We start from the raw sequence: 26,186 nt of genomic DNA, 5'->3' as shown, positions 1-26,186 counted from the left end.
GTTCTGCACCTGGTCTGCCCATCTCGCTCGCTGCGCTCCACGCCGTCTCGTACCTGCCGGATCGGAAGCGAACACCATCTTTGCAGGGTTGCTGTCCGGCATTCTTGCAACATGTCCTGCCCATCGTACCCTTCCGGCTTTAGCTACCTTCTGGATACTGGGTTCGCCGTAGAGTTGGGCGAGCTCATGGTTCATTCTTCGCCGCCACACACCGTCTTCTTGCACACCGCCAAAGATGGTCCTAAGCACCCGTCTCTCGAATACTCCGAGTGCTTGCAAGTCCTCCTCGAGCATTGTCCATGTTTCATGTTCGTAGAGGACTACCGGTCTTATTAACGTCTTGTACATGACACATTTGGTGCGGTGGCGAATCTTTTTCGACCGCAGTTTCTTCTGGAGCCCGTAGTAGGCCCGACTTCCACAGATGATGCGCCTTCGTATTTCACGACTAACGTTGTTGTCAGCCGTTAGCAAGGATCCGAGGTAAACGAATTCCTCGACCACCTCGAAGGTATCCCGTCTATCGTAACACTGCTTCCCAGGCGGGCCTTGTCGCGCTCGGTTCCGCCCACAAGCATGTACTTTGTCTTTGACGCATTCACCACCAGTCCAACTTTTGTTGCTTCACGTTTCAGGCGGGTGTACAGTTCTGCCACCTTTGCAAATGTTCGGCCGACAATGTCCATGTCATCCGCGAAGCAAATAAATTGACTGGATCTGTTGAAAATCGTACCCCGGCTGTTACACCCGGCTCTCCGCATGACACCTTCTAGCGCAATGTTGAACAACAGGCACGAAAGTCCATCACCTTGTCTTAGTCCCCGGCGCGATTCGAACGAACTGGAGTGTTCGCCTGAAATCTTCACACAGTTTTCACACCATCCACCGTTGCTTTGATCAGTCTGGTAAGCTTCCCAGGAAGCTGTTCTCGTCCATAATTTTCCATAGCTCTACGCGGTCTATACTGTCGTATGCCGCCTTGAAATCAACGAACATATGGTGCGTTGGGACCTGGTATTCACGGCATTTTGAAGGATTTGCCGTACAATAAAGATCTGGTCCGTTGTCGAGCGGCCGTCAACGAAGCCGGCTTGATAACTTCCCACGAACTCGTTCACTAATGGTGACAGACGACGGAAGATGATCTGGGATATCACTTTGTAGGCGGCATTAAGGATGGTGATCGCTCGAAAGTTCTCACACTCCAGTTTGTCGCCTTTCTTGTAGATGGGGCATATAACCCCTTCCTTCCACTCCTCCGATAGCTGTTCGGTCTCCCAGATTCTGACTATCAGTATGTGCAGGCAAGTGGCCAGCTTTTCCGGGCCCATCTTGATGAGCTCAGCTCCGATACCATCCTTACCAGCTGCTTTATTGGTCTTTAGCTGTTGAATGGCATCCTTAACTTCCCTCAAGGTGGGGGCTGGTTGGCTTCCATTGTCCGCTGAACTGACGTAGTCATCTCCTCCGCTGCCTTGACTTTCACTGCCTGTACTCTCAGCGCCATTCAGATGTTCCTCGTAGTGCTGCTTCCACCTTTCGATCACCACACGTTCGTCCGTCAAGATGCTCCCATCCTTATCCCGGCATATTTCGGCTCGCGGCACTAAGCCTTTACGGGATGCGTTGAGCTTCTGATAGAACTTGCGTGTTTCTTGAGAACGGCACAGCTGTTCCATCTCCTCGCACTCCGCTTCTTCCAGGCGGCGTTTCTTCTCCTGAAAAGGCGGGTCTGCTGTCTCCGCTTCCGTCTATAACGTTCCACGTTCTGCCGGGTACCTTGCTGCAGCGCGACCGCCCGCGCTGCGTCCTTCTCCTCCAGAATCTGTCTGCACTCTTCGTCGAACCAATCGTTCCGTCGACTTCGACCCATATACCCGACGTTGTTCTCCGCTGCGTCGTTAATGGCTGCTTTAACTGTACTCCAGCAGTCCTCAAGAGGGGCCCCATCGAGCTCACCCTCTTCCGGCAACGCTGCCTCGAGATGCTGCGCGTATGCAGTGGCGACATCAGGTTGCTTCAGTCGCTCTAGGTCGAACCGCGGCGGTCGTCGGTACCGAACATTGTTGATGACGGATAGTTTTGGGCGCAGTTTAACCATCACCAGATAGTGGTCCGAGTCGATGTTAGCGCCACGATATGTCCTGACGTCGATAATGTCGGAGAAGTGCCGTCCATCAATCAGAACGTGGTCGATTTGTGATTCTGTCTGCAGTGGTGATCTCCAGGTGTACCGATACGGGAGGCTGTGTTGGAAGTAGGTGCTACGAATGGCCATATTCTTGGAGGCGGCGAAATCAATTAGTCGTAGGCCGTTTTCGTTCGTCAGCCGGTGAGCGCTGAACTTTCCAATAGTCGGTCTGAACTCCTCCTCTTGGCCAACCTGAGCGTTCAAATCTCCTATGATGATTTTGACGTCGTGGCTTGGGCAGCTGTCGTACTCACGTTCCAGCTGCGCGTAGAATGCGTCCTTATCATCATCAGTGCTTCCGGAGTGTGGGCTATGGACGTTGATTATGCTGAAGTTGAAGAACCGGCCTTTGATCCTCAACCTGCACATTCTTTCATTGATCGGCCACCACCCGATCACGCGCCTTTGCATATCGCCCATCACTATGAAAGCTGTTCCCAGCTCGTGTGTTGCCGCAGCTCTGGTAGATGGTATGATTACCTCTAAACGTTCGCACCATTGATCCCTTCCAACAAACCTCCTGCAGCGCTACGATGCCGAATCCACGGTCCTTGAGCACATCGGCGAGTATGCGTGTGCTCCCGATGAAGTTGAGAGATTTGCAGTTCCACGAACCGAGTTTCCAATCGCTAGTCCCTTTTCGTCGCAGTGGTCTTCGCCGATGGTTCCGGTCCGTACTCTCTTGTTGATTGTTCGTTGCTTATGATTTTTAAAGGCTGGCTTGCAGGGCCTGACACCAAACCCCTAAATTTCCGGAGGACCATTCCTCCTTATTTCCGGTGGACCATGGTGCACAGTTTCACTTTAGAGTCCCTCGCTGGCACTCGGACGATGATCAGCCGCCCCTAACATGGAGAACAGACGCTGTTGTGAGCCGATCCTGACATGGAGACAGACGCTCAATAAGATTTGCACCTCCGAAGAGGAGCAAACCCCCCCTTCCCTGTCAGCATACGACCATAGTTCCCACCGGGGTTGGTTACCCGATCTTCCCTAAGGTTGCTCGTATCCCGGCCAGCACCGCGGGGAGGTAGGGATAGGAGTTGCTGGGTAAGAGGCTCCACTCACAAGCTGCTGTAACACTGCCCCTGCTGCAACGTCAGATGCATCGATCATTAATCCCAACGTCTTAGAAGCGTCCGGATACTGTAATAAAGCTGCGTTTGCGAGGTTGGTTTTACATTGGTTGAATGATTTTTCCGCTGCTGGTGTCCAATTCAGCTTGCGTTTGTCATTTTTTCGATTTCCGGGGATTAGATCCTGCAGATGTTTTTGCGTTTCCGCTGCTCGAGGTATGAAACGTTTGTATCCGTTTACCAAGGCCAAGAATCGTCGTAGCTCCTTGACGGTGTCCGGTAATTTGTACTCTTCTACTGCACGAACACGCTCGGGATCAGGTTTGATTCCATCACTACAAACACGGTAACCCAGAAAATCCACCTCAGCAAGACCGAATTTGCACTTGGATAGGTTGAGTACAAGTCGCGTATATGTTCTCGATGCTCCTCTTCTGATGCTGATGCAATGCAGATATCGTCCACAAACACCACGACAAAATCAAGATCTCCAAGAATACGATTCATAAAACGCTGGAACGTTTGGCTCGCGTTACACAATCCAAATTGCATTCGTGTAAACTCGAACAGTCCAAAGGGCGTTATAACGGCAGTTTTTGCTATATCAGATTCCTCGACAGGTATGTGATGGTACGCCCGAACCATATCCAATGTTGTGAATATGCGCTTTCCGAGAAAGTTATTGAGGAGGTCGTGTATGTGTGGTACCGGATACCGGTCTGGAATCGTGACTCGGTTTAGACTTCGATAGTCTCCCACGAAGCGCCACTCGCCATTCTTTTTGGGAACACAGTGTAGTGGGCTGGCCCAGCTGCTTTTTGATGGACGACAAATTCCCAACTCCATCATGGTTTCGAACTCTTTCTTTGCCGCTTTGACTTTGTCCGGTGCCATTCGACGCGATTTGCAAGCGACGGAGGGTCCTTTTGTTTGAATGTGGTGAGTGACTTCATGATGCACAATTTCCCGCATAGTCGATGGCAGCGTAATTTCTCGAAAGTCTGCAAGTATATCATGGAACGGATGACGTTGATCGAGAGTTGTAATGCTATGAACAACAGCGTTTATGAACCCACCAACGGAGTGCAGTTTTGTGCTTCCATCAATTAGTTGACGGTTTTTAAGGTCCACGACGATGCCAAAGTTTACTAGGAAGTCAGCTCCTATGATAGCTGTAGTAACATCCGCAAGAAGAAAATTCCATGAAAATCTGCGTCGCAATCCGAGGTCGGTTGTGGCAAATCGAGAACCGTATGTTCTAATTGTTGATCCATTTGCTGCGTGGAGTTGAAATGATGATGGTCCGCTTTGTTTATCCTTCCTAGTCGCTGGTATTATTGACACGTCGGATCCGGTGTCCACTAGGAATCGCTTGTTTGATGTTCGATCGTAGATAAGTAATCGACGGCTTTGTTGCTTCTCACCCACCTCACACGCTTCTGGTGGGTGACTTTTCAGTTTTTTTGTTGGTGATACTTGCAGGGGCTACGGCATCGTTCGGCTTGACCGCCATACTTACGGTGATACCAGCAGATGGCACCTCCATTTTCACTACGATGACGCGATACCGAACGGGTTCGTGATCTGCCCGGGCCAGATTTTAGGCGACGTATTTCGGCTGTTAGCGCGGCTATTTGTTCCCCCAGGCTCTCCTGGGTGTTCGATTCCGGCAATGGTTCTAAAGGAATTGTTTTCACGGCAGCGACGTGTGGAACAAGGTCAATCATCTTGTCTCCCATCTCGGCAAGTTTTGAAAGACTACCGTCATTAATGCTCAAAACAGCGCGAATGTTGGCGGGCATCCTTTGAAGAAACAGCATTTTCAAAAATTCGTCATCGACATTGAGTCCGGATGACAGCTCTTGCATCTTGGAAAGTAGATGGGTGGGACGCAAATCGCCCAGATCGCAGAAACCTAGTAGCTTTTCCAGTTTCGACTGCGGTGTAAGCTCGAATCGTGAAATCAGGCGTTTTTTGATTTCCGCATACCTTCCGGCGGCTGGAGGATCTTTCACCAGATCCGCCACATGACAGATCACCGATTGATCGATTTTCGCGACGATGTGGTGGAATTTGGTTACGTCTTGTGTTACGCCAGCCAACGCAAATTGTGCCTCGGCTTGTGCGAACCACATAGTTGGATCCGACTTCCAAAAGTCGGGTAGTTTAACAGCGACGGCAGCAGCAGCGGCTGGTGTTGGATTTTCAGCAGGATTCGCCATTTTGTTTTCTTTTTGAGTCGCAAATCGTGGCGATCTTAAATCACTTTTCTCTCCGTAAAAATCACGTCGGGGTCACCAATTTATAGCCAGGCGTACGACGGGATCGAGGAGCACGATGTACGGAAACGAAAATGAAATAAACGCGCCGATTGAAAGAATACTTTTTATTCAGAAAACGTATACGTCCGTTATCTTTAACTGTCACGCACTAACTGACTTTCTTCTCTACTATGGTCTTTCTCTTCAAGAGGCAGTGTTGCCACATATCATTGATTTTAAAGATCTGTATGATCGGTAATAAAATCTTCCCATCCAATAGAAAAGGCAGACAAATGCAACCTTTACAATACAATAATTCTATCATATTTTCAGATACGTGACGCGATGGACATAAGAGATGTTCCTAACTATATGAGAAGCATTGGGTTTCATATGACACAATTTGAGGTAACTCTTTAAAGGCACTAGCCCCTAAACCCTAACCCACAATACATACTTTCAGGAGGATAATTTGGCAAGCGAAATCGAACTGATGGGAACATTGTTCCTTACTTTTGAGGAAGTCGTAAAACTTTTCCTGAACCACAGAACCCTAGCCAGTCCTAACTGCGAGGAAATACGAGCGGCGGTAACTTTTGTAACAAAGGGAATTTTCGACCCAGTAGACCTAAACCAATTCAACGAACAATTGGCATCGCTTGGCGAGAAGATTGACACGAAGGCTATGGATTTCTATTATCGAGCCTTGTTTCCAGAGTATGTGTCCGATGATAATTCAGATACATTTCTGGTTCCTCTGGGTGAATTTACCGAAAAGCTTTGTTAATAGAATTTTTGTTGTTGTTTGGCATATCTCTTTATTAAATTCTTTTTTCTCTTTTAGTTGGTTTTACATTTTTGTTTGATATCTATATGTAAATCACTTATCAAAAATATACCTTTTTGGAACATTGTTCTTATCGGCTAACATTAAACAAGTAGCGACTAACGCAAACAGTTGAAATAATTCAACCGTTACCCGATTGGACAATATATAAAGTTCAATTCTATGGCAATGGAGCATATGGATGGAGAACCGACGGAACCGTTAGGGATCCGTCGTTAAAACCTATGACTTGCTGCTTCGGCGGCAAACATTGGAAGAAACTTAACGCACTATTTACAAACTACATTGAAACCTGCTCATATCCTAGCCGACTTCTTACCAAGAGTGAATTCTGAACAAAAACAAATCAGAAAACTAATCTCCAGAATAAAGATACATTCATTGACTTCACATTTTCCTACGTTAGGATGGTTCTTATATTTTAAAATCACAAATTTTCTTCGTTTTGTTCTGTTTTTGTTCAACATAGATTTGTTCTGCGGTTCGGACCGCATTTCTATATAAATATATAACTATCCCAGATTGGGGGGTTGTCTCTTTCTGATATTTAGGGTTATTCGTTTGATTGAAATGTAGGTACTCCAATATCGACTGTTTTTTCCTCACATACTGTCTTAGATTCACATTTTGAAAGGCACGCTTCGCATCAACAAGTCTCACAGCTTAGCTTTAATGTTTTTTTTCTTGAAATTCTTTGCATTATTTTTAAATTATCATTAACAATTTTGAAAGCTTATAATTTACGATTAATTTAGTTCAACTTTAGCCCAAAACATAGTAACTTCATAACACTTTTTAATCCTGACGATCCTAATCATTATTCTGTGGATTTTAAGCCAATTCAAGACAGTAATAAACAAAATACTAGAAAAAGATTTAGAAAATAAAAGAAGTCGAAAAATCCGTGACATAATATTAAATTTTGAGTAAAAAGACAATTCCAAATTAAAAAAAAAATACAACCAAAAATATAAAACAAGTTCGATGTTCTCCATGATGGTTCTGCTTCTGTGTGATATTCGATATCGTTGCTGATGTTCATTCTGGCTTTCTGATGTTCTGCGCACTATGGTTCTCTCTGATGCCTTTCACTGTGGTACGGTGGTATCCGTTTCCCCTCGATGGACGATGCCGGGGTGTGGCACAACGCACTCTTCAATATTCCTTTCCCTTACTGTTGTCGCGGATTCCTCGGCGCGTTGTAATGAGATTCGTGGAGCGCTTCTTCCGTGAATATGATCGTAGTTTCCGGTCGGAAACCGTCAGCTCGCGTGTGGCGGAATTTCTACATTTGCGGGTATCTAGAAGAGAAGAGTCGGACCATTATTATAGTATAGTAGAGTTGTGGTGAACATTTTTTGTCATGTTAGGACTCTCCTTCGTGTCGTGTTTTCTTTCAATCGAAGGCAGTTAATTTGTTTTAATCTATATTATTCTAAAGTTAATCCCCAACAAATTAGAAGTTCCTTTCTGGGTACTAACTCTATCCCTTCCAGTGTACCTAAATATGCCATTCATGCTGTTTTAGGTTTATTGTCTGTTAATGAGATGGTAATTTCGACTGATTTCAAAATGATTCAAACCATGATACGATTTTCACTAGTTCAAACCATTATACACTGCTGTTATATGTATAAATTTTCTTCTTGTGCTGCTATCAAATTTCTCGTGGTGGATAGTAAAAACATTTTTCAACGAAATAGAATGAAAACTACCAACTCTATTACCAGAGACCAGCAGAGTGAAAAACTCCCGAATTGGCAACGTATATGAAAAGGTGTGAAATCTATAAAACAATACAGGCATCACTTGAACTTTTAGCTTGCCTCTTATGGGTGAAAAATGTTAACATATCGAATTGGAACCGCTTTTGACGGTTCAATTGGAAATAAGATGGTGTCTCCGCCCATCTCTTATTCTAGTATTGCTAATGGCAACCAGGAGTAAGAAAAGTTCGCTTTATGTCCCTTTCTAACGTCAAGTGAGACTTTTTGGCATTTAGAATTCAATGCCTTCACAATTCAATATTCCTTTTGTTATTATTATATACGGGGCAATATGAGCTTATTGACAAGTTTTATCATGTCAAATTTACATAATCTTTAAGAGGATGCTCGCTCCACATATGTCTCAACGTGAAAACCGCATTAAAATTCAATTCGAACATGAAAATATAAATTTTCGCTGCATAGACAGAATTATTATGAGATTTGAAGTTTATATATGAAGAGGTCAAACGTTTGCGTTGCGGGGTGTAAATGAAAAAAAAGTTAGTTTTGAGAAAAAATGGGTGCAAAGTTTTTTAATATTTTTTTGCTTCATAAAATTGTATGAAAGTTCAAAAACTTACTAATTTTCTGTGAATTTTCACATTTTTTATAAACATTGTACAAACTAGGATTCATACTACTGGCGGAGGATTCAGTGAGGAGCATAGATTTTTTAGTCTTTTTTTCGGTGATTTTTTGAGGACTGTTCAGTTTATTGAGAGGACACTTTTACATGACAATATAAAACAGGCAGATTGGTCAATTTTGATGGAGTTTGCTTTATCATAGGGGAAAGTAAAGTGGGGCAAGCTGACCAACGCTAAGCGGTAACCCTTGTAAAATATTGAAAATCCTTCACGTAAAAAAAATAACCTTATATGTTATGGCAAAAAACCATTCGAAAATACTTATACTCTTCATTATGCCACCTAATGAATGATCCCATATCAAAAAGCTAATAACATGCATAAGTTAATGAAAAGTATAAGTTTCGGAATGTATGTGACTAATGCGATGTATAAGTTTTTTCTTATACATGTCATTAAGCGCCTGCTTCGGCAAAAAAGTATTAGAAATCTTAATAATATATAACATTATTTTTTTTACGTGTTCGAATTCTGCTGATTTGTTTATAAAACACCTTTATGGTGATCTGTCTAAACTTTGATTAATGACGTTTCAGTATCTTATACACTGGTTTTAGAAAAGGTGTTTTTATGATGCCTATATTTACCATATGGGGCGAAATGGACACCCCCTTGTCTCGGGGCAAGACAAGCTAGGACAAAATGTTAAATCAAAAGTGTGCTGATTCTATTTAGAACGGGTGACACATTTCTTTTAGGGTAAAATGCCCAATAGTGGACCCCCTAGTAGCGAAATTTTGCTCTTCCTGGCATAAGGAGTGGAAATTTTCAAAATATTAATTTTGCGTGATATCTAATATCAAGCTCTGCGTCTCCTCTTCACGATACATACATGAAACACTCAAATGCTCGACGTTATTCGTTGAAATTAACATTTTAAAGTCTGACTATAATGGACACTCTCGTGTTTATTTTCTATAGAATTGTAAAAAATCATCTAGTTCTACTTTCCATAGCATTTCCAATGCATGTAATCAAATCATAGGACTGTAGGATGGGTTCTCCCGATGGAATTTCATAGCAAAATGTTTACATTGTGCTGTAATAATGCAAACATCGCTGGAGGGTCCACTATTAGTTGGGGGTCCACTATTGGGCACTTTACCCTACTTCTAGGGATCAGGCCCAAATAATGCTTCGCTTGAAAACGTCGTATTCCACACTCTAAAAAATCATAACGTCATATTCACGTGAAAAATCACGTAACTGATCTGTTTTGAACAAACGACGATTGTTACATGACGTTAGTAATGCTCACCAGAAATTCACGTAACTTTTACTAAAAATCTTGGTGAATATGACTGTATATCCACGTAAACAATTTAAGTGAGATTGTGTTAGTGTGATTACAGCTTCGGCATTTGCGGAAGACCTGCATTGTAAACAAGAATGAATGATACATAACCTAAACATAATGAGACTTCGCGGGCGGAGGTAAGTGATATTTCAGGTTTATCTAGGCGGATATTTTCCGTGCCTGCATTTCTCCTCTTTGAAAAAAAAAGCAACGGAGGTTGGATCAAATTTATTAGATTCGTTGAAAAATTATGTGAAAGAAAAGGAAGCTGCATGGAAGTCTAGAGCTACGGTTTTCCGATCGCGTTAGTATTTAAAATTCATAGTCTAGTTCCCACTACTTTTTGGTTAATTAACAGCAGCAATATTAGAAATTTTCGAGCAAGCAACTGGTTTTAAATTCTCATCGATTCTCATTTACATAATTTCTCAACAAATCTGATAAATTTCATTCAACATTTTCTTCAACAGTGCTTCTGCGATAATTCCAAATCGCAATGACAAAATGACGGCATTCCCTGTATCAATGCATCAACAACGCGAAAAAGATTCCCTTTAATGGGCAGTCCCTGTTCATTTTTGCATTAATTTCAAAATCACTATATTGCAATACATTTCAAAACATGTAGTGGTTACCTGCTGCCTTGTAGCTTTCACTAAAATTTCACGTAACCATTACGTACAAATCACGTCAGGTTCACCTGATCAAACACGTAACTACTTTCTAGCTTCACGTCATTAGCACTGGAAGATCCAGTCAGAGTCACCGGATAAATCACGTAACTCAAGGAAACTAAATTTTGTTCAGGTTACTTGTCATTCAGGTCACTCTTACGTGAAAAGTAGGGTGGATGAGAACCACATTTGTTTTCAGGTAAATATGACATGAAGATTTTTCAGAGTGCATGTTGATTTGTTGACCACTGGCTCTATGTTAATATCTGAATTTGCCTTAACCTAATTTTTACGATTACCCGTTATTTTTTGTCAAAAATGTTTACAGAATTCTTCACAAGTTCTCAGAAGTCATTCATAATACTACAGGCGGTGAAAGTTATTTAATGAAAATCATGGTTGTTTGCGGTATGATTAACGGAAATAAAAAGTATGACTAAAATTTTCAAAAATTTTTGGGGTGACAAAATCGGCTTAACACTGTAATAATACGAATATAATGCTCACTTAAATCATAATCAATGTTGGCTGTTTTGCCTCACTTTCCTCTATATTATAATACACTGTCAATCAACTGTAATTTTTGAAAAGAGATAAAACAGTTTAAATCCAACAAAATGGGGCATATTTTCAAAGCTTCTCGAATTTTGGAGTAAACATAAGTTTCTCAACAGATTTTTTCATCAAGTATTTTGCGCCCGATAATGGCCCGTATGAATAAAAAGTAGTAATCCACACTTTACTACAAATTATGTAGTATTTACTACTTTTGTAGCAAAACGGTATGAATAAAAGCACGTTTACTTTACTACAATTTTCGAACATACTACTTTTGTGGAACGTGTTTGACAGTTGGTATGAATAAAAGCAGTAAATACTACAAATTATTTGTAGTCTGCTCAGGAGCTTGGTACAAAGTTGTTCCATCGCCTGAATTTAAATTTGCCTACATGGTAAAAGGTGTTTACGAATAGAAATAACCACCGCAAATTAAATTATCGATACGATTAGTGCTATTTATCAAAGTTTATACAATGGGGTCGGTTTTTACTAATTTTTTACGCAGGTCGTTTTTATGCGACGAATTATTTTCGAAATTTTGGGACATACGCGGGTTTTTATACGGATTTTCTTGAAGTTTTTTTTACGCGGTTGTTTAAAATGTCCCCCACGTAAAAACCGACTTAAGTGTATCGATTTTTGGAAGTGGACGTAAAATGTTCGACGAAACATTTGTTAACTGAATCGAATCACAAGGAGAAGTGGCGAACGGCAAATGCGATCTATATTGTGCTTCCAGTTGAAAACCGAAGTGAGCTCTCGCGACGATTGAGTTTTTCCTTATTTCCTGATGTCGCAACTGCATCGCGACTAGTGCGCATCTATGCTACCGCCGTGCGCCATGATGCGCACGCGACAAAAGGAAACGGGAGAAAACTCGATTGTCGCGAGAGCTCACTTCGCACTATAGTTTTATCTTAAGTTTAGCATCATTTTAAACATAGCACATTTTAGCATCATTTTATACATCGGATTTGATAGCTATTGCAGGCACTGATCAATAAGATTTTTCAAGTCAACATTAGTCGATGTCGGTGGTTATCCGCCTGAAAATTAGATAAAAAGCGTATGGGAATGAACTCTTCGGGTTCTATTCAGTGTAAAGCTGTCCTGAATATTGTTTTGCTTTTGTTTCATTAGAATGTTGCAAATAAAACTACGCAACAACAATAAACGAAATTAGGCACCATAATTACTCTCATATACCTAATTTCGCGCACAAAGCAAAAGTCTTAATAAACACAAAATACATAAAATTTTACACTTTTCAATAGTAATGACGAATAAACATATCCAACAGAGCATAATGGATACAAATATTTTCAAAAAGTAGCCAGTTTTGTACAGTAAAATCATTTGTTTACTTGGGTCATGTTCTTCGTCGCTGTGCTAAGCACAAGCAAATATGGCGGTCGATGGGAGGATCAAATTGAAATAATTTTATTTGGTGTACTAAACCAAGTCTGTTCTTCAAATTTTTTCGTGAAAAACATTCAACAACAATGATATTTTATAATCCTCCAGATTTTTCAATTTTGACTGGCACCTAAAAATTGAAAAAAATAAATTATTTTATAATGCGCGAAGTTAGGGCGCGCGCGAAATTAGGGCACATCACGGTATAATCGATTATTTGCGTTTTTTACTTACCCTTACTATAATAAAAAACCGCGTAAAATAACTTCAAAAAAATCAGCGTGAAAACCCACGAAGATCCCAAATTTAAAATAGATGCGTAAAAATTAATTACGCTAATAAAACGCGTAAATGTAATACATATACCAGAGCAAGCGTCAGCGTGTCGGAAAATTGCCGAAAAAACTGACCGTTGGATTCAATTCCCGAACTCAAGCAATGCGATGAAAAATATCAAGATTCTTGGCCCCAGAATCAAAATTTCCATTATGCTAGGCTTTTTTACTTCATTTGAATTTGAACTTTTAATAAATATGGTACATATAGGGAACAACTACAACAACAAAACATAAACAAATCAAATTTTGACAGATGTATTTTGTAGTAAATACTACTTTTTTATTTTCGAAATTAGTATTTACTACTATGTTCGAAAAAGTTTATTATTCATACCAAAGCAACTTTACTACATGTGGACCTTACTACAAAGTAGTAACTACATATAGTAGATTTTACTACTTTTTATTCATACGGGCCAATGGCGGCCTAGTGAGTTCCTCGCTGACATTCAAGAGGTAGAAAATATTTACATGTTTCAATCAATGTAGGCCTTGATTTGTTTAAAAACATCGGCACTCACCAGGCTTCTATACAAACAAATAAGCGTCAAACATTATCCAAAATATTTCCGAAGTTTTCCTAGGATGGATTCGTACATTCTTTTTAATTATTTTAACTTTATTTACTTGCAGCGTAACAAATTAACGAAGTTATTATAAAAACGAATGATAAGTATCTGCGTTATTTAGTCATTAATTTTATGCTGGCAATAGGACACGCACGAAGCATATTTTCTTAGACAAAAATATTGCAGTTAAAGCCAGCAAAATTAGCAAAGATATTCTGGATCTGATCTCGTGTAGTCAATTTGAGTAAGAACTGATGCAAATGCTAGACGTTTTTAGTTTGTTGGGCATGTTTTATACTGAAGCAGCGGGTGCCAGAACCACCCATTATGCTATCCATAAGAACTTCACCAAATTCTCGGAAAAGCAAAACCAACCATTTCTTTATTTAACGGTCAGGTTGTTGGTACATGTTATGGGCTTAGTTTTTGTTTGTTTTCTGATTGATGAGTAAGAAAAAAGGTCCAGAAACAAGAGAACTACGAGGTTCGCTGTATCAAAATGCCACAAATAATAAGATTCACATTATATAGCGGATTCAAATTTTGTATTTGGTACAAATAAAATCGAATTACAATGGGATCGTTTTTACATGTTTTTAATGCAGATCTTGAAATCTATGCGCGGAACACGGAACCGTCGCAGTTGGGAATTGGCTTTTTTGACGGGTTTTGAAAAACAATCAATTTTCTTCGACGGATTTTTTGGGATACCATCTCAGTTTATTAGGCGGCACGTGCTCCTCGCGTGTTCCAGGGTAATGTTGAACATAGTACATCAGTCTAGAAATTAAACAACATTAAGCACGGTGATTTTGGTTCAACTATGGCTTAAAGTTTTCGCATTCCTAATTTAAATTGAAGTTATTTAGAAAAGTGAAATTGAGAAATGCAATTGACGTTCGTTTGTTTGTTTGTCGGATCCTGACGAGTGCCATCGTTTTTCAATAAATCGTAAATATGTAAATATTTTCTACCTCTTGAATGTTACAAAGGTACTCTTCGGATCTCACAAGGCCGCCATTATGGAGCGCAAAATACTGGTCCGCCACCAAACTGGACCGCGCGATTGAGCACTCGCGATGCGACGCGAGTCGCGACAATTCAAATTATGTCATTAGTAGTGCGCATCATGCACGCGTGGATGCACTATTATGCGCACTAATCTAAATAAACGTCTTACAACTGCAGAAATTTTTTTAAATTTTATTGAAAACAAATTTCCGATTTTCTACCATACACGGAATACAATACATAAAAATGAACTTATGTCTGTCTGAACCTTATAGACTCGGAAACTACTAAACCGATCGGCGTGAAAATTTGTATGCAAAGGCTGGGAAGGTTTCTAAGATGGTTCCCGACCTCTCCTCTCTTTGAAAAAGAAGGCTACAAATGAAACTCCAACTTCTTTATAACTCGAGATCTTATCAGAGAATAAATCAATATTAGGCGAAACGAAGTTCGGCGGGTCTGCTAGTACTTAGTATAATTAAGAATATTCGGATTATTTTGTGATTTCTTGCCGAAAGTCAGTTTGTCTTAAATATAATTGGGAACACCGCGTTACCGTGAGTTATAAAGCTTTTTGACACTTGATATTCATCTTGGTCTTGATATCAAAGTTCACACATCGACGTTATAACGTGGTATAACCATTTTTATTTTCTTTCAGATGTGTTGACGAATATTCCTAATATGTTTCTATTTTTAGGTGATTATTAATTCGAAGTTGTTTCTGCAGCTAAGCAATGAATATTTCAAGACAAATTTTCAATTTTCTCAAAAATTGAAAATTGAAAACTCAAAACTTCAAAACTAATAGGTAGGTGAAGGTTTCAGTTACCTGCTGATGGTGTTGGTTTGCGTGGGAGAGCTATCAGATTCGTCAAATCGTCGTTTGAATCTTTGTTTACAAAAGCAGATAAGTCGTTTTGAAAATGTTGTCTTGATTTGCTTTAATGAAGCCTATCCCTAGAATACGAATTAGATTCGGAGAGGGAACCAACACTATGAAGAATGATTCTAGGCCTGAACTCAGAAATAACAGATATGACTGAAATAAAGCATAGATATTCAAAGTGACGCATACCTTGAGTACCGTACACATTGTTCTGGTTAACCATAAAATATCTGTAAATCTTCTCACACAAAATACCCGCTCACAGCTTTCCAATCGCTCCACTATCTTATGGTGTATTATCAGTTGAAGGCCGTTCAGCTCGTATATTTTTATATTTCCTCTATTGAATAACGTTTGCAATTTCTTCAAATTCTGAACAATTGCTGATTCTCGACAGGTTCTAAAAATCCCGTTCAAATTACACGGTACGATTGAGAAAAACTCAAACATAAATAGGATCCGGCGTACTAAATTTAAAAAAAACTTGTACCAGATTCGACCCCAAATATCTGGTGTGAAGCTGAGACTTAACTGATTTCTCTAACGTAATAAAATAAAACAATTCCTAATTCTACCTACTAGCCTCAATTAAAAAAGATATATAATAGCATATACAATAGCAAAGATATACAATAGCAAATGCCACATCGTTTAAGCATAGGGGAGCAAAAAAGTCAAAATTTGAATCACTCTAATGAGCAGGGAATCAATTTTTCTGAAATACGCTTGCGAAACAAGCGACAAAAGAGAACCAACGACAAAGCTTTGTTTTTGTCGGAGATAATAATGACAAAGATCCGAAAAATTTTGTCAGCAACAAAAAAGAAGACAATCTTGTTGCTAACTTTTCATCCCGTTATTTTGCATTATTTCGAGAGAAAATTTCGGTTTTATGCTATCATAGTTTCTGCTTTTATGGAAATATTCGAGAATTCAACAATGATTACAATATTAGCATCATATTCTCGGAAATATCAGAGCATGCAAGGCAAATGATTCTTGTCATATTGTGTTCGGGTTCTGATAAAGGTTTGTCGCTAGGTGCGTTTGTCAGTAACAAACTCTGTTGACGACAAAGGGTATATTGTTAGGCGTTGCTTGAATATTGATTCCCTGAGCATGAGACAACGGACAAGGACATTTACACAACACCCAATGGAGAACTTTCCGCTTTTACGAAAAGTTTTCTCCTCACCGGGGCGGGAATCGAACCCACACTCTACAGCACATGCAATAGTCGACACAAGAGAGTGGCAGAAACAGATGCAAAGTCCGATTACATATTCTGCCGTGAATCGCATATTTGTTCCATATGAATAGGAAAACCAGCAAAGATGGGACAGATATGCGATTCACGGCAGTATACTGCCGTTATACTCATAACTGTCCCATGTACATAGGAAATCCCAGCAAACATGGGACAAATATGCGTATGACGGCAGTATAGGTTCATGCTCAGTATTCAATTTACATATAAGAGGACTTTTTAATTGATTCATCTGAAATGAAGGAAATTATTAAAATACCTATACCCAAATTTTTTAATCTCATCTCCTGTTTTGTATTTCCATCTAAAATATGAAAAAGTATTGAATACAAAATAAAATATCTTGAAGAAATAATAAATCGATAATTGGATGTCAAAACAATCCGAAAACTTTGACGTGTCAATTGTTCAGCCAGTCTCCTCAGGTTGCTAGGATTGCATAAACCATAAAATCTATACACGGCATTTGTCAAAATCGACTATTGTAATCATGATGCTGCACTCTAAAAAATCATCACGTCATATTCACGTGAAAAATCACGTAACTCGTCTGTCTTGAACAAACGACGATTGTTACGTGACGATAGTAATGCTCACCTGAAATTCACGTAACTTTTACTAAAATTTTTAAAGAATATGACTGTATTATATACTGTAGTGTATACCCACGTAAACAATTTAAGTGAGATTGTGTTAGTGTGATTGCAGCTTTGCGTAAGACCTGCATTGTAAACAAGAATGATTGATACATAACATAAACATAATGAGGCTTCGCGGAGGTAAGTGATATTTCAGGTGCATCTAGGAGGATATTTTCCGTGCCTGCATTTTTTCTCCTTGAAAAAAAATCAACGGAGGTTGGATAAAATTTATTAGATTCGTTGAAAAATGATGTGGAAGAAAAGGAAGCTGCATGGAAGTCTAGAGCTACAGTTTTCCGGTTGCGTTAGTATAAAATTTGTAGTCTTTGTTCAACTACTTTTTGGTTAATTACAGTGGCAATATTAGCAATTTTCGAGCAAGTAACTGGTTTTAAAATTCTCAGCGATTCTCATTGACATCATTTCTCAACAAATCTGATAAATTCCATTCAACATCCGCCGACAACTTTTTTTTCTTCAACAGTGTTTCTGCGGTAACTCCAAAGCGCAATAACCAAATGACGGCATTTCAATGTATCAATGCATCAACAACGCGAAAAAGATTCCCTTTTATGGGCAGTCCGTTTTTGCATTCATTCCAAAATCACTATATTGTAATTTATTTCAAAACATGTAGTGGTTACCTGCTGTCTTGTAGCATTCATTAAAATTTCACGTCATTAGTACTGGAAGATTCAGTCAGAGTCACCGGATAAATCACGTAACTCAAGGAAACTAAAATTTGTTCAGTTTACTTGTCATTCAGGTCACTCTTACGTGAAAAGTATGGTGGATGAGAACCACATTTGTTTTCAGGTAAATATGACGTGAAGATTTTTCAGAGTGTGGGTCATTAGGCCGAATGGTCATTAGGCTGAACGGTCGTTAGGCCGAATGAGAACTGGGGAGTGAGAAATGAGTTGTGCGAAGTGAGGAAGAAGGAAGAAGAAATAATAAGAAAGAAGGAAGACAGGAGAAAGAAGGAAGAAAACAGAAAAAAGAAGAAAGAAGAAGGAAGAAAGAATAAAGAAGAAGGAAGAAGGAAAAAGGGAGAAGGAAGAAGGAAAAAGGGAGAAGAAAGGAAAAAGAAGGAAAAAGAGAGAAGAAAGAAGGAAGATGGAAGAAAAAAGAAGGAAGAAAGAAGAAGGAAGATAGAGGAAGGAGGAAGGATGAAAGAAAAAGGAAGAAGGAAGAAGGATGAAAAAGAAGGTAGAAGGAAGAAGGAAGAAGGAGAAAGGAAGAAGGAAGAATAAGAAAGGAAGAAGGAAGAAAAAAAGGAAGAAGGAAGATGGAAGAAAGAAGACGGAAGAAGGAAGAAGGAGGAAGAAGGAAGAAAGGAGAAAGAAACAAGAAAAAGAAAGTAGAAAGAAGAAGGGTGGGGAAAAGAAGAAAAAACGAAGGAAGAACCAAGAAAGAAGAAGAAAGAAGGAAGAAAGAAGGAAGAGGAATGCAGAAAGAAGAAAGAAGGGAGGAGAAATAGCATAGAAGAAGGAAATAGAAAGGAGCAAGAAAAAAAGAGCGAAAAAGAAAAAAAGTAAGAAGAAGGAAAAAGAAGATAGATAGAAGAAGGAAGAAGCTAGAAGGGAGAAGGAAGAAGGGGTAAGGCGGAGAAAGCACTTCTCATTTTTCAATTTTTGCTTCTTTTTGCTAATTCGGCTTAATGGCCATTCGGCCTAATGACCTTCGGCCAAATGGCATTCGGCCTAATGGCCTGACACCGATAATCATACTTTGCTATAATAAAAATCTTGGGGGCAGCAGGGACTTTGTCCAAGGGCTTGACGATCCCTCCCCAGGCCATCTGCGAGTTGTGGCGCCTGCCTAGGATGTGGTGGGGTTTGACAGTGGGCCCTGTTAAACCTCTATAAAAAGCTGCATGTATCCGCAAGTAGGCTCCGCCAAAGCGACCGTGTGCCGCTCAAAGCGCACAAGCCCAAGTCCTGGTGTTAGGTGGGACGCTAAACAGCCCTGACACGACGGCCCTCCGGCGAGACAGGAGGTTTGCGCAGGCCCAATAAGCCGCCTGGAAAACCAATAATTACGAACAATATAAGAGATAATGCGACTCGATATAATCGGCAAAGACCTAGGCGACGAATAAAGGATCACGATTGGAAGCTTGGAACATGGAACTGCAAGTCGCTAGGTTTCGCAGGTTGCGACAGGATGATCTACGATGAATTACATCCCCGCAACTTTGACGTCGTGGCGCTGCAGGAGATTTGCTGGACAGGACAGAAAGTGTGGAAAAGCGGGCATCGGGCGGCTACCTTCTACCAAAGCTGTGGCACCACCAACGAGCTGGGAACCGGCTTCATAGTGCTGGGAAAGATGCGCCAACGCGTGATTGGGTGGCAGCCAATCAACGCAAGGATGAGCAAGCTGAGGATTAAAGGCCGTTTCTTCAACTATAGCATCATCAACGTGCACTGCCCACACGAAGGGAGACCCGACGACGAGAAAGAAGCGTTCTACGCACAGCTGGAGCAGACATACGATGGATGCCCACTGCGGGACGTCAAAATCGTCATCGGTGACATGAACGCGCAGGTAGGAAAGGAGGAAATGTATAGACCGGTCATCGGACCGGATAGTCTGCACACCGTATCGAATGACAACGGCCAACGATGCATAAACTTCGCAGCCTCCCGCGGAATGGTAGTACGAAGCACCTTCTTTCCCCGCAAAAATATCCACAAGGCCACATGGAGATCACCTAACCAAGAAACGGAAAACCAAATCGACCACGTTCTAATCGACGGTAAATTCTTCTCCGACATCACGAACGTCCGCACTTACCGCAGTGCGAATATTGAATCCGACCACTACCTCGTTGCAGTTTGCCTGCGCTCAAAACTCTCGACGGTGTACAACACGCGTCGAAGTCGGACGCCGCGGCTTAATATTGGGCGGCTACAAGACGGTAGGCTAGCCCAAGAATACGCGCAGCAGCTGGAAGTGGCACTCCCAACGGAAGAGCAGCTAGGCGCAGCGTCTCTTGAAGATGGCTGGAGAGATATTCGATCCGCCATTGGTAGCACCGCAACCGCTGCACTTGGCACGGTGCCCCCGGATCGGAGAAACGACTGGTATGACGGCGAATGTGAGCAGTTAGTAGAAGAGAAGAATGCAGCATGGGCGAGATTGCTGCAACACCGCACGAGGGCGAATAAGGCACGATATAAACAGGCGCGGAACAGACAAAACTCGATTTTCCGGAGGAAAAAGCGTCAGCAGGAAGATCGAGACCGTGAAGAGACGGAGCAACTGTACCGCACTAATAACACACGAAAGTTCTATGAGAAGTTGAACCGTTCACGTAAGGGCCACGTGCCACAGCCTGATATGTGCAAGGACATAAACGGGAACCTTCTTACGAACGAGCGTGAGGTGATCCAAAGGTGGCAGCAGCACTACGAAGAGCACCTGAATGGCGATGTGGCAGACGAAGATGGCGGTATGGTGATGGACCTGGGAGAACGCGCGCAGGACATAATTCTACCGGCTCCGGATCTCCAGGAAATCCAGGAGGAGATTGGCCGGCTGAAGAACAACAAAGCCCCTGGGGTTGACCAACTACCAGGAGAGCTATTTAAACACGGTGGTGAGGCACTGGCTAGAGCGCTGCACTGGGTCATTACCAAGATTTGGGAGGAGGAAGTTTTGCCGCAGGAGGAAGGGCGATAAGCTGGATTGTAGCAACTACCGCGCAATCACATTGCTGAACGCCGCCTACAAGGTACTCTCCCAAATTTTATGCCGTCGACTAGCACCAATTGCAAGAGAGTTCGTGGGGCAGTACCAGGCGGGTTTTATGGGCGAACGCTCCACCACGGACCAGGTGTTCGCCATTCGCCAAGTACTGCAGAAGTGCCGTGAATACAACGTGCCCACACATCATCTATTCATCGACTTCAAAGCCGCATATGATACAATCGATCGGGACCAGCTATGGCAGCTAATGCACGAAAACGGATTTCCGGATAAACTAACACGGTTGATCAAAGCGACGATGGATCGGGTGATGTGCGTAGTTCGAGTTTCAGTGGCATTCTCGAGTCCCTTCGAAACCCGCAGAGGGTTACGGCAAGGTGATGGTCTTTCGTGTCTGCTATTCAACATCGCTTTGGAAGGGGTAATACGAAGAGCAGGGATTAACACGAGTGGCACAATTTTCAATAAGTCCGTCCAGCTATTTGGCTTCGCCGACGACATAGATATTATGGCACGTAACTTTGAGAAGATGGAGGAAGCCTACATCAGACTGAAGAGGGAAGCCAAGCGGATCGGACTAGTCATCAACACGTCGAAGACGAAGTACATGATAGGAAGAGGTTCAAGAGAAGACAATGTGAGCCACCCACCGCGAGTTGGCATCGGTGGTGATGAAATCGAGGTGGTAGAAGAATTTGTGTACTTGGGCTCACTGGTGACTGCCGAAAATGATACCAGCAGAGAAATTCGGAGGCGTATAGTGGCTGGAAATCGTGCATACTTTGGACTCCGCAAGACGCTTCGATCGAATAGAGTTCGCCGCCGTACCAAACTGACCATCTACAAAACGCTCATTAGACCGGTAGTCCTCTACGGACACGAGACCTGGACGATGCTCGTGGAGGACCAACGCGCACTAGGAGTTTTCGAAAGGAAAGTGCTGCGTACCATCTATGGTGGGGTGCAGATGGCGGACGGTACATGGAGGAGGCGAATGAACCACGAGTTGCATCAGCTGTTGGGAGAACCATCCATCGTTCACACCGCGAAAATCGGACGACTGCGGTGGGCCGGGCACGTAGCCAGAATGTCGGACAATAACCCGGTGAAAATGGTTCTCGACAACGATCCGACGGGCACAAGAAGGCGAGGTGCGCAGCGGGCAAGGTGGATCGATCAGGTGGAAGATGACTTGCGGACCCTCCGTAGACTGCGTGGCTGGCGACGTGTTGCCATGGACCGAGCCGAATGGAGAAGACTCTTACATACCGCACAGGCCACTTCGGCCTTAGTCTGAATAAATAAATAATAATATAATAAAAATCTGGAATAATTGAGCATAAGTGATTTTTCCAGAGGGGCGACAACGGATTTTTTTTTATATGGAGTTTGTCAAGTATGACAGTACCCTCTTATTTGGCGCATAAATTTATACTCCAATGTCAAAATGCTCATATAGTATCATAAATTGTCGTGGGATTTGTGAAAATTTGTATTGTTTACCGCTTTTGCAAGAGACAGTGGTGTCGAAAGCACATATTAAATTAAAGATTGCAACGAACAAACACTTGCAAACACTTTATTCCTTACGCGAAATATGCAAATAAATAATTATGTTGGTAGAAGAAACTCTGTGCTGAGCAGAAACAGTTGTTTCTTGCATTATCCAAACTTTGTGCGTTTCAGAACATACTCACTCACTGCAGTGTTTTTTTCTTCATAGACTACGGCGTAGTGTTAGTGCCGTCGGCATTCGCTTGATTGGAGGCAACAAACATTTGACAGCTTGGCACTCGCCTGGATTTTTCTGCCGAATAAAGGCAGATTATTCGGCCGAATATTCGTTTCGCTTAATAACTAAAAATTAAAATATTCGGTATTCGACCGAACACCGAATACCACTACTCGGTGCATCTTTAATAAATAGAGCATGATAGCCTCACAACAATAAGATCAATTATTAATCTAGAGGGTAAGAATGGAAGGGTAAGTGGAATAATCCCTTTTGGATACGTATGATTTAGTTACCATGCTCTATGGTACAATTAGGTAATTATCAAACGTGTTGTATGTAAGCTAGCAAATGTCTACCCCTTTCCAAATATAGTGTCCCATTTTAACTTGTGGTTCGCTTTTAACATAGGTTTACAAATTATACTCACTCGGCGTTTGTGCTTGTTCGTAGGATTTGAGCATTTTGCTTTGCTCCTTCAATTTTCGCATGAGAACCTCATTTTTCTGCCGTTCCAAGCTGAGTTCCAGACAAAGTTGCGCTTTGCTTTTGGAGTCGATTGGTGAAAGAACCCTAAAATAAATTGGGCATTAAAACAAATTTTACAATCAATATGAGTGATTCACTTACTGATGGTTAAAAATTGTCGTCGACGACGGCCGCTTCTCGGGATCCGGATGCATCATCAACTTGATCAGTTCATTGAACTCTCTACTGATGTTCGGCAGATCCGGAAAGGATCCACTCCGAAGTTGGTGCCACTTGGGACCATTCTTTGGCAAAGCGCCGCCACCACCCGCTTCGTACAACGTTATACCCAGTGAAAATATATCCGCCTTTGGTAAGTTAGAGAAGTCTTCCTGGAGGATCTCGTTCGGTAGGTACCGACAGTCACCTTCCTCCACCTGTGGATCATTGACCGACGTGACATGGCCAAGATCACCGATTTTATATGTTATTAGGAACTCGTTTTCAAGGTCTTCGAAGATATCTTCGAATCCATCGTCGGCATTATCCGGATGGTGAGACGGACCAGAGCATGACGGACGAATTGGCACTTTGGTGATGAAAATGTTTCCAGCTTTCAAATCCATATGGACGAGATCGTTCGAGTGAATGTATTTTAGACCCTCTGAAATATGAAGCAACAGCATGCGGAGTTCGGATTCTTTGAGCATTCTCTCCTGCAACAAAGTCTGCAGACTTCCTCCATTGCAGAACTCGTTCTGAATCAGCATATGATTGTTTTCGGCCCACGCGGAGTAATATCGAACTACATTGTCGTGCTTACCGAGGACAGCGTGGGCGTATACTTCGTTCAATGCCGTCTTCTCAAAAGAACTTCCCGCAACGGGTTTAATGCTTTTCTTGATCGCGTATACACAGCCGTCCAATCGGTTTATGCATTGATAAACCAATCCAAATTCGCCAACGCCCAGAAGTGTAAGCTCGAGGAACTCTTTTTCATACCGCGAAATGTTTGAATCTTGAAGAGCTAGCCGCTTTGGAGCTTGTCGAACTTCTGCGCAATCGTCTTCCAGCAGAATGGATGACTTGAGCGATTCATTACGTGCCTTCTGGAAATATCCAAAACTCTGCCGTAGGGACGGCTGATTCACTTTGTTACTAGGAAAAACCGTCGGAAAACTGGCATTCAGAACGGTTTCACTTCCATCCACACCGGGTCGCAAACGTTTTTTGGTTCTCATGAACATTCCCGGTGGAGTAAACGGATTGACATTAGCGGACGGAATAACATTCTCGTAATTCCGATGCAAGGGCACAGCACGAGGTTTCTCATTGATAGCTGCTTCGTTGGTATCGTTTGGCTTTACCAGGTCCGATTCCTTGGCATTGCCAAGAGCTTTCATAAACTTACTAGTCGACTTCTGAATGATCGTCTTCGGAGTAGCCGGCGAATCGAACAATCGCAGTGCTCGAACTTTCCGGTACGGAGGAGAAATAGACGGCTGCTTACATGGACTGACAGCCAACGCGGCTCGGCGGAAGTCTCCTCTAAGTGCATCATGCTCCGGGGACAATCCGAAAGTCAACTTTCGGGGCATCACAGTCGTCCGATCCGGAGATGGTAATTCGACACTGGAGTTCATGTCGGGGGATGAATCGACTCCACTGCTTTCCGTGTAGTTATCCATCTACCTATCATGAGAAGGCAAAATTTAATAATGGTGTGAGACAGATTATCGTATGTGAAAAACGGGATTTTGGACGCCCCCTATCTAACATTATTTAACATGGTTACTGGTCTCCCCTTTAATTGCGTGAAGCAATTGTTGCGTTTATGTTTTATTCTCATTTTTGTGCAGAAAAATGTATTAATGCAAATTGCGCACAAGCGTTTATTTTTCTAAAATTATTTAGTTATTTGCAAAGAAACACCGCCTCCCCCTATGCTACAATAAGTCTAAATAAAAAATAAGAATACAAAAAAATTACATGTTGAAGTCAAAAAAACATTTTTGTTTAAATTGTGATGACTGCCAAATATAATAATACTGAATAGAATATTGTATAATTAAACGAAGTTGTATTTTTTAAAACTACAAGCTTCATCACTTGATATACTATTCCCAGTAATAATTGAATATATGAACGCCAAGATAATCTTCACCAAGTGATAAAGCCTATACTGTGAACAGGATAAGAATGACTTGTACATTTTTATATTACACTTCTGAATTGTATAGAAGGCAATTTGCTTGACTTTATTAGGAAAATTTAAATAAATTGTTACTGGTAAAGCCTAAAAATAGATAGTATTCTTACGAAGCGACCCACTACCAGCCCTGCATTGACTTTGTACTAAACAAATTTTCCCTGAAAGTTCCTAAAATTGAATACTCTAATCGTTTACCTAAATGATTCCTAATAAGAACATCGATCACATAATTCACTTACCTACAATTTCATGCAAAACTACTCACTACTGCGCTGGAATCCTTGGCTGACGGGTCAGCAAAACAAACATAATCCGACGAAAATCGCTTCGCTCTCCTCAAGGCCGGCTTCAAGCAAAAACAGAAAACGAAAACAACCACTGAGGAGATTCTATTCACGCAATTATTTCTTCTGCAGTTGGCGAAAACCACTAAACTTCACTTTAAACCAAAACTTCCGCAGCAAACTGCACCGGCCACGTAATTTATAAGACTTTTGAACTAGTTTTTAGAGTTATATTCACCGATTAAAAATTTCCAATGTCGGTTACACAGGCAGCAGAAGAAAAAATCCGTTTGAGTTTGCCGATGTTTTCTTTCTCTTCTTC

General features: G+C 41.6%; 2 protein-coding genes across 3 annotated transcripts in view; one reads left to right on the top strand and one right to left on the bottom strand.

Moving 5' to 3' along the window:
* LOC134212169 (cilia- and flagella-associated protein 251-like) overlaps positions 1-6,666 on the top strand; it is a 26,569-nt gene extending 19,903 nt beyond the window's left edge. Inside the window, exons 13-14 of the mRNA XM_062689788.1 lie at positions 5,862-5,936; positions 5,992-6,666. Coding sequence (XP_062545772.1) covers positions 5,862-5,936; positions 5,992-6,315 — 399 coding nt within the window. The 3' untranslated portion in view covers positions 6,316-6,666. The remainder of the gene's footprint in view (positions 1-5,861; positions 5,937-5,991) is intronic.
* LOC134212170 (wee1-like protein kinase) lies at positions 6,321-26,186 on the bottom strand. 2 transcript variants are annotated; one of them, XM_062689790.1, is made up of 4 exons: positions 25,846-26,186; positions 23,531-25,060; positions 23,331-23,473; positions 6,321-7,676 (listed from the first exon to the last, which is right to left on the bottom strand). In XM_062689790.1, exons 2-4 carry the CDS (start codon positions 25,054-25,056, stop codon positions 7,531-7,533), a joined length of 1,815 nt encoding a protein of 604 aa, XP_062545774.1. In that variant the 5' UTR covers positions 25,057-25,060; positions 25,846-26,186; the 3' UTR covers positions 6,321-7,530. The 2 variants fall into 2 exon arrangements, with proteins under 2 accessions (XP_062545774.1, XP_062545773.1); XM_062689789.1 differs by having other exon boundaries at positions 25,820-26,185.

Source organism: Armigeres subalbatus, chromosome 2 (genome assembly GCF_024139115.2).
Source record: "Armigeres subalbatus isolate Guangzhou_Male chromosome 2, GZ_Asu_2, whole genome shotgun sequence".
Classification (NCBI taxonomy): Eukaryota; Metazoa; Arthropoda; class Insecta; order Diptera; family Culicidae; genus Armigeres; species Armigeres subalbatus.
The sequence above is the reverse complement of the archived record's forward strand: the minus strand, read 5'-3'. Positions and strand labels throughout refer to the sequence as shown.

Excerpts from the sequence above, each read along its gene's own strand:
- LOC134212170 (XM_062689790.1), bottom strand. The coding sequence starts at position 25,056 with ATGGATAACTACACGGAAAGCAGTGGAGTCGATTCATCCCCCGACATG. Across the intron at positions 23,474-23,530 it reads ACGACAATTTTTAACCATCA|GGTTCTTTCACCAATCGACT; the intron begins GTAAGTGAATCA and ends AATTTATTTTAG. Across the intron at positions 7,677-23,330 it reads CGAACAAGCACAAACGCCGA|ATACCCGCAAATGTAGAAAT; the intron begins GTGAGTATAATT and ends CTTCTCTTCTAG.